At 46.8% G+C, this 14,065-nt stretch overlaps 1 protein-coding gene across 1 annotated transcript; it reads right to left on the bottom strand.

Annotated features, from left to right (window-relative positions):
• Positions 1–9,971: 9,971 nt before the first annotated feature.
• On the bottom strand, positions 9,972–14,007 carry TEX52 (testis expressed 52). The gene is made up of 3 exons (XM_045830438.1): positions 13,936–14,007; positions 12,284–12,834; positions 9,972–10,266 (listed from the first exon to the last, which is right to left on the bottom strand). Exons 1-3 carry the CDS (start codon positions 14,005–14,007, stop codon positions 9,972–9,974), a joined length of 918 nt encoding a protein of 305 aa, XP_045686394.1.
• Positions 14,008–14,065: the final 58 nt, after the last annotated feature.

Below are 14,065 nucleotides of genomic sequence, written 5' to 3'. Positions count from 1 at the left end.
CTTCAGTTGGACCCGGTTTTAGTGGAATATTTTGGCTCCCTCTCATGCCTTTGATATCCATCAACACCATGCATTTGCCTGGAACAGAGGTGGAAGAGGATCCACTGACATGTCGAGCTGGTTTCTGGTGGTGGTTTCCATGGGATTAACGGTGTGCATTGACAGATCAGTGAGTGACCTGCATACTGTGATGCTGCGCAGACCCCAACACTGGAAGGTATCTTCTCCAACTTTGTTCTCAGCAATTTATTTCTTAGGTTTGAACATTCTTCAACATCTCCATGAGTCCTTTATTAATTCAATTTTTGGAGGAGTAATACTCCCTGAACAAGAGTGAGATGACTCCAGGCACTTAGCAGAGTTGCCTTGGGCCCACCTGGTGACATGGACGAGACGTCTCTGTGCTCAGGTGCACTTCGGTCTGTAGCCTGCATTCCAGGGAAGACTAAATGTGCCTTTGGATGGGGTGAGGTTGGGGACATCAGTTTCTCTTCTGCAGTGGGCTTGATAAGGCCTTTGTTGCCTGGTCCTAAGAAACACTTTTGCTCAGGAAATGCCATTTTCTGGAATGTAGCTGAGTTACTCTAAATTTTGCATGTTCTGCAAACTAGGACTACCTCATTCACTATCTCACCATCTTGGGGTGGGACTCAGGTAGGGAGATTCTCTTTTGACTTTTTGTGTCCCTTGGTTTCTTCCTTTGTAAGTTTGTTCTTTACCCAGAGTGACAGGGTGAACAGGAATGTTCTTGCAATACAATATTCTGAGCTCTTTTTTGTCAGGAGCTAAAGAATTTTTTTTTGGTAGGATGGTGGAGATTACCAGGGAATGTACTACAGCAAATCTGTAACCTCAGCTGAGTTGTCTGTATCTTTACCAATAATTCATCTCGGATCCCTCCTCTCATTATTTTTTAACCATTGAACTTTAATGATGAGACATAGAGGGAGAAAACTTCCAAGAACACTATGAAGGAAGATTAGACCATTCTAGATTGTAAAGAAGCAGAGGTTTTCCTTTCCAAGATGCTTGGGAACTATCTATAATTTCTCCTATTTATTTCATCTTGTGGTTTACATAGAAGTGAATAGACCCAAATTCAGAAATTTTATGAGAAAAAAATGGAAATGTGCTATATGACTCCCTCACTACGTTGGTTCTCCTCTGAATTATAACAAGTTTTCTTTTCAGAAGGAATTCAGTCAAAAATATTTATTGAGCACCTACTATGTGTTAGACACTGTGCTAGACCCTTGGCATGTAGTGGTAAACCAGATGAAGTCCCTACCCTCATGGAGCTCACATTCTCATGAGGAAGCCATGAGAATGTGAGCAACTCACATGAGATAGTGAACAACTAAATTCATAATGTCAGGTAGTGGTAAGAGCTGAAGAAAAATAAAGCTGGGTGAGAGGAGAGTGATGGGATGGGGCCTGGGGATGGCTCTTTTAGAGCAGATGACACTGTGCAGGGATAAGAACAAGGTGAAGGAGAGAGTCACGCACATACGTGGAGAAGGGGTATTGCAGACAGAGAACTTGGAACTGTGCAGGTAAGAGAGGATAGGCTTATGTCACACTCTGCACCCCAAGCCAGATTTCATCCTCTCTGTCCCCTCTGTCGGAGCTGGCTCCTCCTGTGAGCAGTTATTCACACCAGCAAGACAGACAGGCGGGGTAAGAAGAGAATAGAGCTACCTGTGTCCCCCAGGATGGAACCATTTCCTTGATCTCCTGGGCACAGTGCTCCTCCCACCTGGATTAACAACCCCCAAACACTGGATTTGACAGACCTGAAGGAGAACACAGAGCACTGCTGAGTAGGTTCCAAAAATTGCTGGAGGGCAATGTGCCTTCGTATTTCTAGCAATGAGGAAGGCTGAGAAGGCCTCCAAAAGGTAAGGTTTTCTTGGCCTTTACCCACATAGGCCCTCAATCATTCTAGAGAACTTTCTGCCTTTAGATAAGACAATACCTTGTATTTGCCATTGGGTGTCTGTCATTAGCAATTCTAGACTTGTGCTGATCAATACAGTCACCACAAGCCACATATGGTTATTAGGCACTTGACATGTGGCTAGTCTGTGTTGAGATCTGTTATAAGTGTAAAGTACACTGGATTTTGAAAACAATATGAAAAAATCTGGAATATCTCATTAGCTATTTTTACACTGATTACATTATTTTGTTGCAAATATTTTGGATCTATTGGGTTAAATAAAATATATTATAAAATGAAATTTAACCTGTTTCTTCTTACTTTTTTAAGATGGCCACTAAAAAATTAAAGTTATATGTATGGCTCCATTATATTTCTGTTGGACAGCACTGTTCTAAATATATTCACAGCTCATTTCCTTAAACCTGATATAATCTGAATTCTGGTCAAGATGGTGAAATAGGTAAACATGGCTCGCCCCCCTGCACAACCACAGCAAAAATTACAACTAGACTACAAAACAAATATCACCTAGAATCATCAGAAAATCAAGCTGTATGGAAGTCCAACAACCAAGGAATTAAGGAAGCCACATTCATTAGACAGATAGGAGGCATGGAGATGTGAGACATGTGGAGAAGTGCAGAGAGGCGTGGAGAAGTGGAACAGGGGTCCCCACATCCACATGTGGTGGGTAAAAATCAGGAGGGATGATTTGGGAGTGTGGGATTCCTAGTACCACACCAGACTACCCAGCCCAGAGTTCCAGCACTAGAAAGATAAGTCCCTATAACTTCTGTCTGTAAAAACAAGTGGGGATTGGGACAGCCAAAGAAACTGAAGGATTCCCCAGAGTCTCTTTTTAAAGGGACTTCAATGGACTTAGGACTTACTCAGACTCACATCCTCTGGGCTTCGGCACCGGGGTAACAGCTAGAAGGGCACCAGTGGCATACAGGGAGAAAGTGAAGGGTCTGGCATCAGGGTGAGTGCCAGGAGACAACTTCCTCCTGGATAAAATTACAGAGGCCAGGCAGAAGCATTGTTCCCTTTTTGAGCCCTCCCCCACACAGAGCCACAGAATGGCCCCCATGGGTTGCCCCACCCTGGTGATTACGTGAAGTTTCCCCCATCCACTTAACAGTGAGCTTTTCTACAATAGGTCACGCTACTAAGACAGGGAGTCAAAGCAGCTCTACCTAATACACAGGAACAAACACAGGGAGGCTGCCAAAATGAAGAGGCAAAGAAATAGAACCCTAATGAAAGAACAGAACAAAACTCTAGAAAAAGACCTAAACAAAATGGAGATAGGCAATCTATCAGATGCAGAGTTCAAAGCACTGGTTATTAGGATGCTCAAGGAACTCATTGGGTACTTCAACAGCATAAAAAAGACCCAGGCAGAAATGAAGGTTACACTAAGTGAAATAAAGAAAAAAATACCGGGAACAGTGGAGGGGATGAAGCCAAGAATCAAATCAATGATTTGAAACATAAGGAAGAAATGAACATTCAATCAGAACAGCAAGAAGAAAAAAGGCTAAGGAGGATAGGCTAAGGAGCCTCTGGGACATCTTCAAACATACCAACATTTGAATCACAGGGGTGACAGAAAGAGAAGAGGAAGAGCAAGAAATTGAAAACTTATTTGAAAAAATAATGAAAGAAAACTTTCCTAATTTGGTGACGGAAATAGACATACAAGTCCAGGAAGCACAAAGAATCCCAAACAAGTTGGACCCAAAGAGGACCACACCAAGACACACCATAATTAAAATCCCAAAGGTTAAAAATAAAGAGAATCTTAAAAGCAGCAGAGAGAAGCAGAGACTTACCTACAAAGGAGTTCCCATAAGACCATCAGCTGATTTCTCCAATCCAAGTACTAACCAGGTCTGACCCTGCTTGGCTTCTGAGATCAGATAAGGGTGGGTACATTCAGGGTCATATGGCTGTAGACTGTCAGCTGATTTCTCAAAAGAAACTTTGCAGGCTAGAAAAGACTGGCAAGAAATATTCAAAGTCATGAAACCAGGGATCAACAGCCAAGATTGTTCTACCCAGCAAAGATATCATTTAGAATCAAAGGGCAGATAAAGAGTGTCCCAGACAAGAAAAAAACTAAAGGAGTTCATCATCACCAAGTCATTATAATAGAAAATGTTAAAGGGACTTATTTAAGAAAAAGAAGAACAAAACTATGAACATTAAAATGGCAATAAATTCACAACTAACAATAATTAAAGCTAAAAAACAAACTAAGCAAACAGGCAGAACAGAAACAGAATCATAGATATGGAGATCATTTGGAGGGTTATTAGTTGGGAGGCAGAAGAGGAACAATGAAGGAAAAGGTACAAGAATTATGAAGTACAATTGGTAGGTATGGAATAGACAGGGAAGTGTTAAGTACAGTATAGGAAATGGAGAAACCAAAGAACTTATATGCATGACCCATAGACATGAACTAAGGGGAGGGGATTGCTGGAGGAAATAGGGGGTGCTGGGTGGCTAAGGGGGGAAAATTAGGACAACTATAATAGCATAATCAATGAAATATATTTTTAAAACATATATAATCTCTAGCATCTCTCTACTGTATCAGGAAGTTCTTCATAGCTAATCTAAATCTCTATAACTATATTCAAAATCTCTTTCTTGTCCAAACCACAAGAGAGACAGAAGAAAACTGGTTCCCACATTCTCCATGATAATCTCTTATGCCTTTATATGTCTTTATACCTTTTCTTTTTAATGTTCATCCTCAAGGCTGAATAGTGCCAATTCTTACCTCTGGTTGTAGGATGGGAAGGAGAGTTCATTTGGCACAGTGAAATCATTCAGTCAAATACCCTGCCACATAAGGAAATTCCCAGCATATTCTTCATGGAATGGGTTATTCAGAGCCATGCTAACAGCTCCCTTGAGCCCATGGAGGTGAAGGGCAGCCAGTTCTATTTCAAGTTTTCTCCTCTGGCCCCTGTCAGACCTGCTGATAGGAATGAAGTTGTTTTCCAGAATTCTCCTGTCCAGAAGGTCTGTGCCAATTTTGAAAGTTTATCACCTTAATTCTATCCCCAAAGGTAGATCTTCCAAAGATTCCAGGCTAGGGAAAAATTTTTATATTTGACACTAAGATGTTTTTCTTTTAGTTTACAGATAGGAAAAACAAGGCCAAGTATTTGTATTTACTGATGAAAGCAGACCAAACAGAAGATATTGAAATGAACTCAGACAAGCTTGGTCAAGTATTCCAACTCAGTCATTTACTAACTGGGTGACTGTGTGAAGTGCTCAATCTTTTGGAATCCATGCACTCATCTATAAAACTGAAATAACATGGAATTGTAGAACTGCTGTGAAGTGTAAATGAGAAGCAGAAGCAAAATGATTAAAAGCTCTCTATGCCTCAGTTTACTCATCTCCAAAATGGAGATTATAGTGGCACCCACCTCAAGGTGTTGTGCGGGTCAAATGGGGTGACACGTGAAAAGCTCTCACCACATTATATAACACACAGTAAATGCCGAGTAGACACTGGCTGTTATTTTGGAACCATACATATGCATGCTCGTGCTTGCACGGACATGCACACACACACACGCCTCTCCCCTTCATTCTCAGAGGACAACCAAATCGGGTGTCTAGTACATTATTTCTCATCCTATTTTAATTGTTTATTTGTCCATCTTCCCATCAGATCCTTGGCCTTATCAGGGTAGGGTTTTTGTGTGTGTATGTGTGTTTCTTCTCTCTCTTCTTACACAAAATTTGTTGATGAATTGTTCGGCAGGACTCCAGGAGAGCAGGAGGAAACAGGCCATTGTCCCCATAGCTACTGAGATGACGAGACACTGGAACAGCCTGTTGTGCTCCTCACCTGATTTTTGAAGTCACAGAATCCAGCTGATGCCACAGGCATTCAGTCAAGGGCAATCACCCTTCCTGCTCATCCCCCTTCCCTCCCACCCGTGGGGGATTATTTGCCGGCCTGTCATCCCCTGGGCCCTGTACCCTAATCTTCACCTGGCAAGTGCCCTCAGAGAATCTGGCAAAGCTGCCCAACTCTTTCCAAACGTTGTAGACCTCTTGAACTTTGATAGAGACTCTCGTTTCACCTTTCCTTGGGCACCAGCATTTCTCTTCCTCCCTCTTGTTTTTATCTATTTTCTTTCCTATTTCAATTTCCATCCTTGCTAAGCTGGGGCCTGTCCTCGGCACCCCTGGACATGATGTCCACTTTCTAGGGATGTTCATGCTAAAGAAGTCACTGGCCGTTATGTAGCAACCATGTCATGATACTCAGTGTCACTGTTCAGTGAATATCCAATGAAAATGATGGTGGGCAAAAAGAGGCCACATCAAAACTTCTGCCTTGGAAGCAGAAGATGCAGCAGCATTATCCTACAAGCACACAGCATTTGTGAGAGACCTGCAGAGAGTGTGCTGGCTGGAGACTAACCTGAGATGGGCAACCACTCAGGCACAGAACCACTAAATACAGCAAGCCAGGGAGTAACAATTACTTCCATGATGTAATGAAAAGAGTAAATGTATGTGGCTCATTGGACAGTACAACCAGGAAAGAGTTCAAAGGTGGAAGAGAAGCAAGAAGACAAACGGCTTGAGCTAGCAAGCCAGTGATGAGTAGAGACAAGAGGCCAGAGTGTTCTGGGGAAGGTGGAAGTGAGTCTGGGGAAGGCTAGAGAGAGGATCTTGGCTCTGATTTGTCATCTCAGGGAGCAGCAATGGGGATTTTTGAGGCATGACATTCAGATGGGAGACAGCCAGATGAAGACCGAAGGTCATGATTGACCAAATAGCTGGCCCTGCATCTCTCCCAGGGGTTCCTAGTCCCCACAGCTTCCAACGCTTGCTGACCCCCAACCATTCCTCAGGCCCCCAGCAGCTCGGGAACCTGAAGTGACCTCAGCAACCCAGCTCATGAGACTAATCCCGGGCATAGGGAAACTGAGGTTGCAGAAGGCAAGGTGTTGCCCCAGAAGTGGCTTTGAAAGCCTCTCTGCTGGGATTAATTCAGGTCTGTGAAACTAGTGGCATTCAGCAGAACACAGCATGTTCTGCAGAGGTCCATCCCCACCACCCTCTCAGATATACTCTCAAAAGTTGCAGTGAGAGAAGAGGTCTTTAAGGCAGGCCCAAGTTACAGGGATCTCCAACTCCACCCCACCAAAGGCTTTCAAGAACTCCCTATTCATTAGGGTATGTGGGAGGGCAGGGGCAGGGGCAGGGGGTGGTGTTCACGGTTGCTGGCTGGCTGAGCTGGAGATTGCCTTACAAAAGTCCTCAGGCCCAGGAGGACGTGTGGATGGATGCTATTCTTGTCCCCCATGATCTCCATGGACCACTCCATGGGTGATCAGAAATTTCAGGAGCCTTGCTTCCACATCCCTGGCTGGCCACTAGACGAGTGGGCCCTGATAATGTTGGAGTCCACCTGCCAGGAGAAAGGAGGGTGCTATCTGGAGAGCAGAGCAGGAAAGTGATTGGGGGTTGGGGCCCTGGAAGTCCTTCTGATGTGAGGCTGGCAGCCTTGGAGTGGTCTGGCTCTGCCAAGGCCAAGTCTGTATAAGTGCAGCTTACCTTTGTGCTCTCCACTAGCTCCAGGTCAGAGCATGGGCAGCTTTCTCTGAAGAATTCCAATGGCCTCCTTCCTTCTGCCCCCTAAGTCTTCATATTAACCCTCTAAATATCCCCAGTCCTGTCACTGTGATGACAACAAACCCTGGCCTTGTGGGCAAGTAGCCTGAGAAGCAGGATGAGAACACAGGCCCTGTTTTCCTCCTAGAGCACAGCCCTGTGTCTCCTATCCTACCACCAGGGGGGCCAGGGACTGCCAGTGTGTGTAGCCTGGAGCTAGTCAGTTCTCCAATGGGCCTTGGTTTGGCCTCTAGCCAGTGAGAAGATGTTTTCTGATAGCCTACCCAGCTCTGACATGGTAGGATCCTAGGTAAAGGGACCTCGTCCTTTCTATCACCATTCCCAATCCAAAGTTTGGGAGAATGGGTCTATTCCCAGAGCCCCTGCACCTCCTCAGAGTACTCAGGAAATTCTCCTTCACCCCTGACTCCTCTCCACCTACCCCTTACACATACCACGAAGAAAGGTGGCAGAGAGAAGGACTGTTGAATAGAGTCATAGATTTGGACCTCTAAGGAAATTTGGGAACTCTGTATACACACACTATTTATTAAATTATTTAAAATTTGTTTTTAAAGATTTATTTATTTATTTTTAGAGAAGGGAAGGGAGGGAGAAAAACATCAATGTGTGGTTACCTCTCGAGTGCCTCTTACTGGGGACCTGGCCCACACCCAGGCACATGCCCTGATTGGGAATCAAGCCTGCGACCCTTTGGTTCACAGGCTGGTACTCAATCCACTGAGCACACCAGCTGGGGCATAAAATTATTTTTAACTGAGATGAAATACACATCAAATTTACCACTTAAGGGAAACAATTCAGTTGCATTTCACTCATTCGTGGTGTTGTGTAACCACTCCTATCTAGTTTCATCATCCCCAAACTCCGAACCCATTAAGCTGTCAATCCTCATTTTCTCCTTTCCCAGCACCTGGCAACTATCAGTTTACCTTTAGTCTCTATGGATTTGCCTGCTCTAGAGAGATCATATAAATGGAGTCATACAATAGGTGGCCTTTTCTGGCTTCTTGGGTGCAGTACAATGTTTTCAAGGTTCATTTACATTGTAGCATGGACCAGTACTTCATTCCTTTTTATGAATATGTAATATTCCATTCATTTTTTACTTTTATTCTAGGGGCAATGGTTCATAGCTTTATTTATGGAGGATCTACAATGTGCTAGACACTTTTCAGGGACCTCACTTATGTGATTTTACTTATTCCACCAATTTATATCCTAGTGGCTCCTGGGTGCACATGGAAACACTGAAAACCTGAGGGGACCAACAACCTTCCCAAAGGTCATGTAGCTGGTTAGTAGATGGTTAACCAGGACTGGAGCCCTGTGGTATTTTGATTCCCAGGTGCCTGCAGGGCTTGAGAAGGGTGGAGACAAAGAGGCAGTGGGGAGGAGGCCAAGAGAAGCCCCACCGGGGAAGACCTGGGGTTTGACGGGGACAAGAAGAGGTGAGGTGGCTTTCTCTTCAGAGGCCTCCCAGCTGCCTCCCACTGCCACCTCCACCTTGTCTCCTGCAGGCCCTTCCCTACCTCATCTCTACCCAACTTGTGGCAGCACCTTTCTGATTGATACGGTTTGCCTGCTCCCATTTTAGGCCACTTGTCCCTGACACCCCGTTGTAAAAGCTGAGGAATCTGGGTCACCTGCAGCACAGGCCCAAGGCCCTAACGTGATGCTCTAGGGGAACCAGTCTGACCTTTACCTTGTTCTTCTCCTGTCTGTTACAGGAGACCTGGTCAGCCTTCCTCAGACTTAACTGTGCCATCCTCTGGCACCAGCCTTGGCCTGACCCCTGCTACCCCAAACCCTGTGTAGGACCTGCAACCCAACAGAGTTGCTTCCAGTCTTTGCCCAGACATTAGATTGTCCATGGAGGGGTGGAATTGAAGTTTTTTTTTGCCTAAAAAGCTTCCTGTACTCTGACCAATCCCAGTTTTGTTCCAGTGGGCTACGGGAGTGGAGGTAACTTCTTACCCACACTTCTTAGAGTGCCTCTTCCCCCAGGCCTCCCCCACCACACACCTTCTTCCTGCCCACTCCTCATTCTGTCCCTAGGAATGGGGTCCCCACTCTGCTCTCCCCACTCCCCTCCCCCATTCCTCCCACTTGTTATGAGAGAGGCCTCCAAGGAAGACATAACAATTTAGAGTTTCGGTAGCATCTCAAGGAGTCTGGACTACAAAGATGGCTTGAAGTTGGAGGGGTTGGTGGAGAGGCTCTGTTCTGCAGAGGCCAGAGTCCTTCAGCCACCTCGAAGCCTTCTTGCTTAAGGAACATTGGTTGAGAGCACTGGAGCCTAGGGGTCTGTGAGCCCGGCACAGTCCCCGTCCATCTGGAGGGTTTTCTAGGTATGTCCAGGTCTTCTCTTTCTCTTCCTCGAAAAAGCTTTGCTGGGCTGTCCCTTGGAGAGATAGTGGAGGGGCAAGGCAATGCGGTCCTCTATCAGGGTTTGGTAATTCCTCACGAGGTCCTGTGTCAGGGGTGCCCTTGGCAGCAAGGCCAGCTTTAGCGCCTTCTCCTGGTAATGAGGCACAGGGTTCGGGCAGGGCCAGCTCCTGGCAAAATTATTGGGAAGTGGGTTGGGTAGGAGATGGAGGCTGAGGGGTTCAATCCTTCCACCAGCTGAGATGTGTTGGTACCTGTTGGGGGGCAAGGGTGTGGAGAGAACAGGGAGGTCAAAGGGGAGAACAGGCATGGTGGAAGGGGTGAGATGGGAGAGCAGGAGGCAGCTCTCCATAAGCAATGAGCAATTGGGCTGTAGGGAATCTCTTCCATCTCCTAAGTGGATGCTGATCTATTCTAACTGGCCTGTACCCTGCGTGTGTTTTGCATTAGGCTGGAATAATCGTGTTTGGCTGGTCAATCTTTCACCTTTTTGCCATATTGTAGGTAATATCATTATCCAGATTCTAACTACTCTTCAAGTCCCACCTCCTTCACTGACACAGGGCCCATGGGAGGCAGAATGAACACAGCACACATGCTCCCCTCGTCACCGGTTAACGTGATGCTGCTACCCAAGAGCCCTTTCTGCTGTGCCCTGCTGCCCTCTGACTCCTGGTCCCACGGCTCCCTCTTGGACAGGCCTGCAATGTTAGAGCCGGCAGTGGAAAATTGGCTTTGTAAAAACCGTAGTTGAATAGTGGCGAATTTCCTGTGGCTCAATGTGCTTTGCACCCGGTTCAGAAGATGGGCCCTGTTTGCTGTCTTCAGTTACATAAGAGGTTCCCAGGCCTGGCTGCACATCAGAATGATCCTCAGGAGCTTTTAAAAAATACCATGCCCAGGCTGCCCCAGGCCAAGTAAGTGAGAGTCTCCCAGGAGCGGCTCCAACCTCCACACTTTTCCACAGAGGCTGAGATGATTGTCAGGCACTACCAGAGTTGAGAATGGCTGGGTTTGTGTAAATGTTCTATTTCCCAGCAAGATCAAAAGCATCTTGATGTCTGAAATCCTCTGGGTTTCTCGTGCCCAGAATGTGCTCTCTCATGGATTTAGAGCCACTTTAACAACTTATTTTAACCCCTTGCAGAGCTGTTTAAAAGGGATGACAGAACATCTGGCCCTGTCAGTTGGCTGAGTGTTGAGGAGTGATCTAAGTCTCCTGCACATCTGTCTGCCTGGTATTGATAGGCATTGGCCATCAGTAATCTTCACTGCAGGGACAGTAGAGAGAAGTCCAAGGTCCTGAATAATCTTCTCTCAAAATCACCAATCATTGGCATTTTTTTTAAGTTTACAAATCTCCACAGCCAACCTCCCAACTTCTCAATGCTTCTCTTAATGCCCTTGGGATCAGAATTTGAGGCATTCTATCCTTATTCATCTCCCCCTTTCCTGGCACTCACGCCCAGTGAGTTCCCACCATGGCAGGGTGGGGGTGGGGTGGGGGTGGGGGTGGGGCGGGGGAGTGAGAAGGGAGCTGCAGGGTCCTCCAATGGTTCCTTTCGCTTTTGCATTCCTGTCCCTGCTCACTGCAGTCAGCCCTCCGACCCCTTTTTTTCTGCTTTCTGAAGGCTTCCCACCCACGAAGCCTTCCTGAGGGGGATGCTCTAGCCTACATCAATCCCTCCCTCCCTCTTCTGAACTTCTGTTATAACATCTATTTTTTGTTTAGTGCTTCTGTACATTCATTAACCCATTTTATCTCCACCTGTTAAGGAAGACATGGTATTTACCATCCCTGTTTTATCAACGATGGAACTGAGTTAGAAAAGCTAAGCAGTCCAAGCTTCTGACTCCAGCTCTCAGCTCTTTCCACTGATGACTGATATCCTTACAACACCCACTCTTTGCCTCATGCTTAGCTCTTAGCATGTGTGAGCTTGCATTGACAGCTGTCTTTCCTTGCATGTATGTTGGTGTCTGCCTTCTGCAAGCTCCTCAAGGGCAGGGATTGAATGACTTTCTGTGTATCCCCAGGGTCTATAGCAGGTGTTAGGAACATAGTTGTATTTCCTAATTTTTAGCTAAATAATTGAGCCCCTTCCCTGGCTGTCCCTCCCTTGCCTCCATCCCTTCCCTCCAGAGTTTAGTTTTCAGATGACCAGAGGTGGGAAGGTTAGAGTACCAATTAGACACCAGAAACAGGAATCAGAGAGGGAGGGGTCACCTGCAGGTAATGTGCGAGGTTCCTGAGGAAGGAGAGCCTCTTACTTCTTGAAGTCCTTTGGTGGCAGGATGTTCCCGTTGGTGTCGAGGGGAGGTGCCCTTGCTTCACTCCTCAGCTTCAGTTTCTCCACCTCTCTCAGCTCCTTCACTGTCCTGAGAATCACCTGGTTCTTCCTTTTCATGTCCAAGAAGATAGGATTACAGCTGATGAAAGTTAGAAGGCTGTTTTGGCCCATCCAGGAGGGAGGCGGGATGCAGGGCTCTGCTGGGAGCCGGCGGTGGGCCCTGGAGTCTGTCAGCCAGCGCCAGACATTGCTGTCATAGGGCCTGTCGGGTCTGGTGGGAAAGGTGGCGGGCAGCTGTCCTACGTCAAGCCATGTGTGAAAGCCCCAGGTGTGCTCAACTTCATTCTTCCAAGGGTGGTTTAGTTGGTGGCGCACCTTGGACTTCATGTCTGTGTGGGGTGGCAGCTTCAGGGCCAGCTGGTGGTAGGTTTGTGGCGTGAAGCCGGGCAACTCCCAGGTCTCATCGGGGAGGAGAAACTCACGCTGCGCCCACGTGCAGTGGGTCCGGAGAGGCTCACTCGCCCGGACCATCTGCAGAAAGACAAAGGGAGCCTGGGGCACTCTGCCTCTCCTTCCCAGGGGCAGCCCCGGAGGAAACAGGCTGCCTGCCTCCTCCAGACCCAGGGCTCTGTCCAGGACACCGATGGCCTGGCAGGGAGCTGGGTCTCTGCTCCTGGCCTGCCCACCAGTAGTTACCACAGCTCCATATTATTCTCACAGACCTTTCAGCTTCTGTTCTCTTTCCATCTATCAGATTTGGGTTTTGATTTCCCACCCTCTACCCTCAACTTGAATTTTCCCACTCTTCACCCACCCTCTTCATTCGGTGCCCCCACATCCCTGCCAAGGAACTTGTGCTCCTACCAGGGCACATCAGGAAACCCTGAGGAAACCCTGGGGAAAAACTGCCTCGTACCAAGCCAAGTGTTGAAGGGGAATCTTTCTCCAGAGGATGGAACCTGGGTGCTTTTCTACCTGGACTCCTCCTGTTACTCATTTTGCTGTCATTGGTGCATTGTGCTTCTCATTAAAATACAAGCAAGTATAGAAAGCATCTAGACTGTTGGTCCCTTATCTTGTCTGTGCCCCAACCCCCATGAAATAAATAGTAGCGAATATGTAGGCACTGTGCTAAATATGTATCCACATCTCATTTAATTTTCACAACCCTATGAGCAGGTGTTATGTATGGGCCTCATCTCAAAGATGTAAAAAGCAAGATGCAGTAAATAACTCACCCAAAGTGCCAAGTGAGTGACCAGCAGAGCTGGGACCTTGGTCATCTGTCTGCACTGATCATGAACTATGCTCTTCAAAAATGCCTCTCCTTCCCGTCCACTCCTAGGACTTTTCTTGTTCTAAAAACTCACCTGTTTCTTGGGGCCAGCCAGCTAAATCACTTCTATGTGAACACCCAGTGGGTTGGTCCAGGAGATGTACTAACCAGGCATCTCCTCTCCTCTGTTCTAGCTGTGTTCACAGTAACATAGGACCAAGAGAGGAAGACAGCAGTTCACAGGCTGGAAGATCTGCTGCCCTGGAGAAAACATGCCCTACCTGACCAAGGGGAGAGTCACTAGCCCAGTGAGGGTATAAAAACGTAGGCCTCAGAAATGGGACCTTACCCCCTACCTGCAGGAAGGGTTCTCTGACGTGGGATGGATTACCCCTTCCTGTAGCTGACCCTCCTGGCCTAGAGGCCATTGTCCTTCTGGGCCTGACTGCCAGGAGAGGCAGCTTTGAAGGGAAGACCTTACTGGCA

This window comes from Phyllostomus hastatus, unplaced genomic scaffold (genome assembly GCF_019186645.2).
Source record: "Phyllostomus hastatus isolate PE091 unplaced genomic scaffold, TTU_PhHast_1.1 phas_contig_152, whole genome shotgun sequence".
NCBI lineage: Eukaryota > Metazoa > Chordata > Mammalia > Chiroptera > Phyllostomidae > Phyllostomus > Phyllostomus hastatus.
This window is presented reverse-complemented; position numbering and strand designations above follow the sequence as displayed.

What these genes read in the sequence shown, in the direction of transcription:
- TEX52 (XM_045830438.1), bottom strand. Translation starts at nt 14,007, where the DNA reads ATGGCCTCTAGGCCAGGAGGGTCAGCTACAGGAAGGGGTAATCCATCC. An exon ending in TCAGAGAACCCTTCCTGCAG is followed by an intron (nt 12,835 to 13,935) that starts GTAGGGGGTAAG and finishes GTCTTTCTGCAG; the next exon opens with ATGGTCCGGGCGAGTGAGCC. An exon ending in CCACCAAAGGACTTCAAGAA is followed by an intron (nt 10,267 to 12,283) that starts GTAAGAGGCTCT and finishes GCCCCCCAACAG; the next exon opens with GTACCAACACATCTCAGCTG.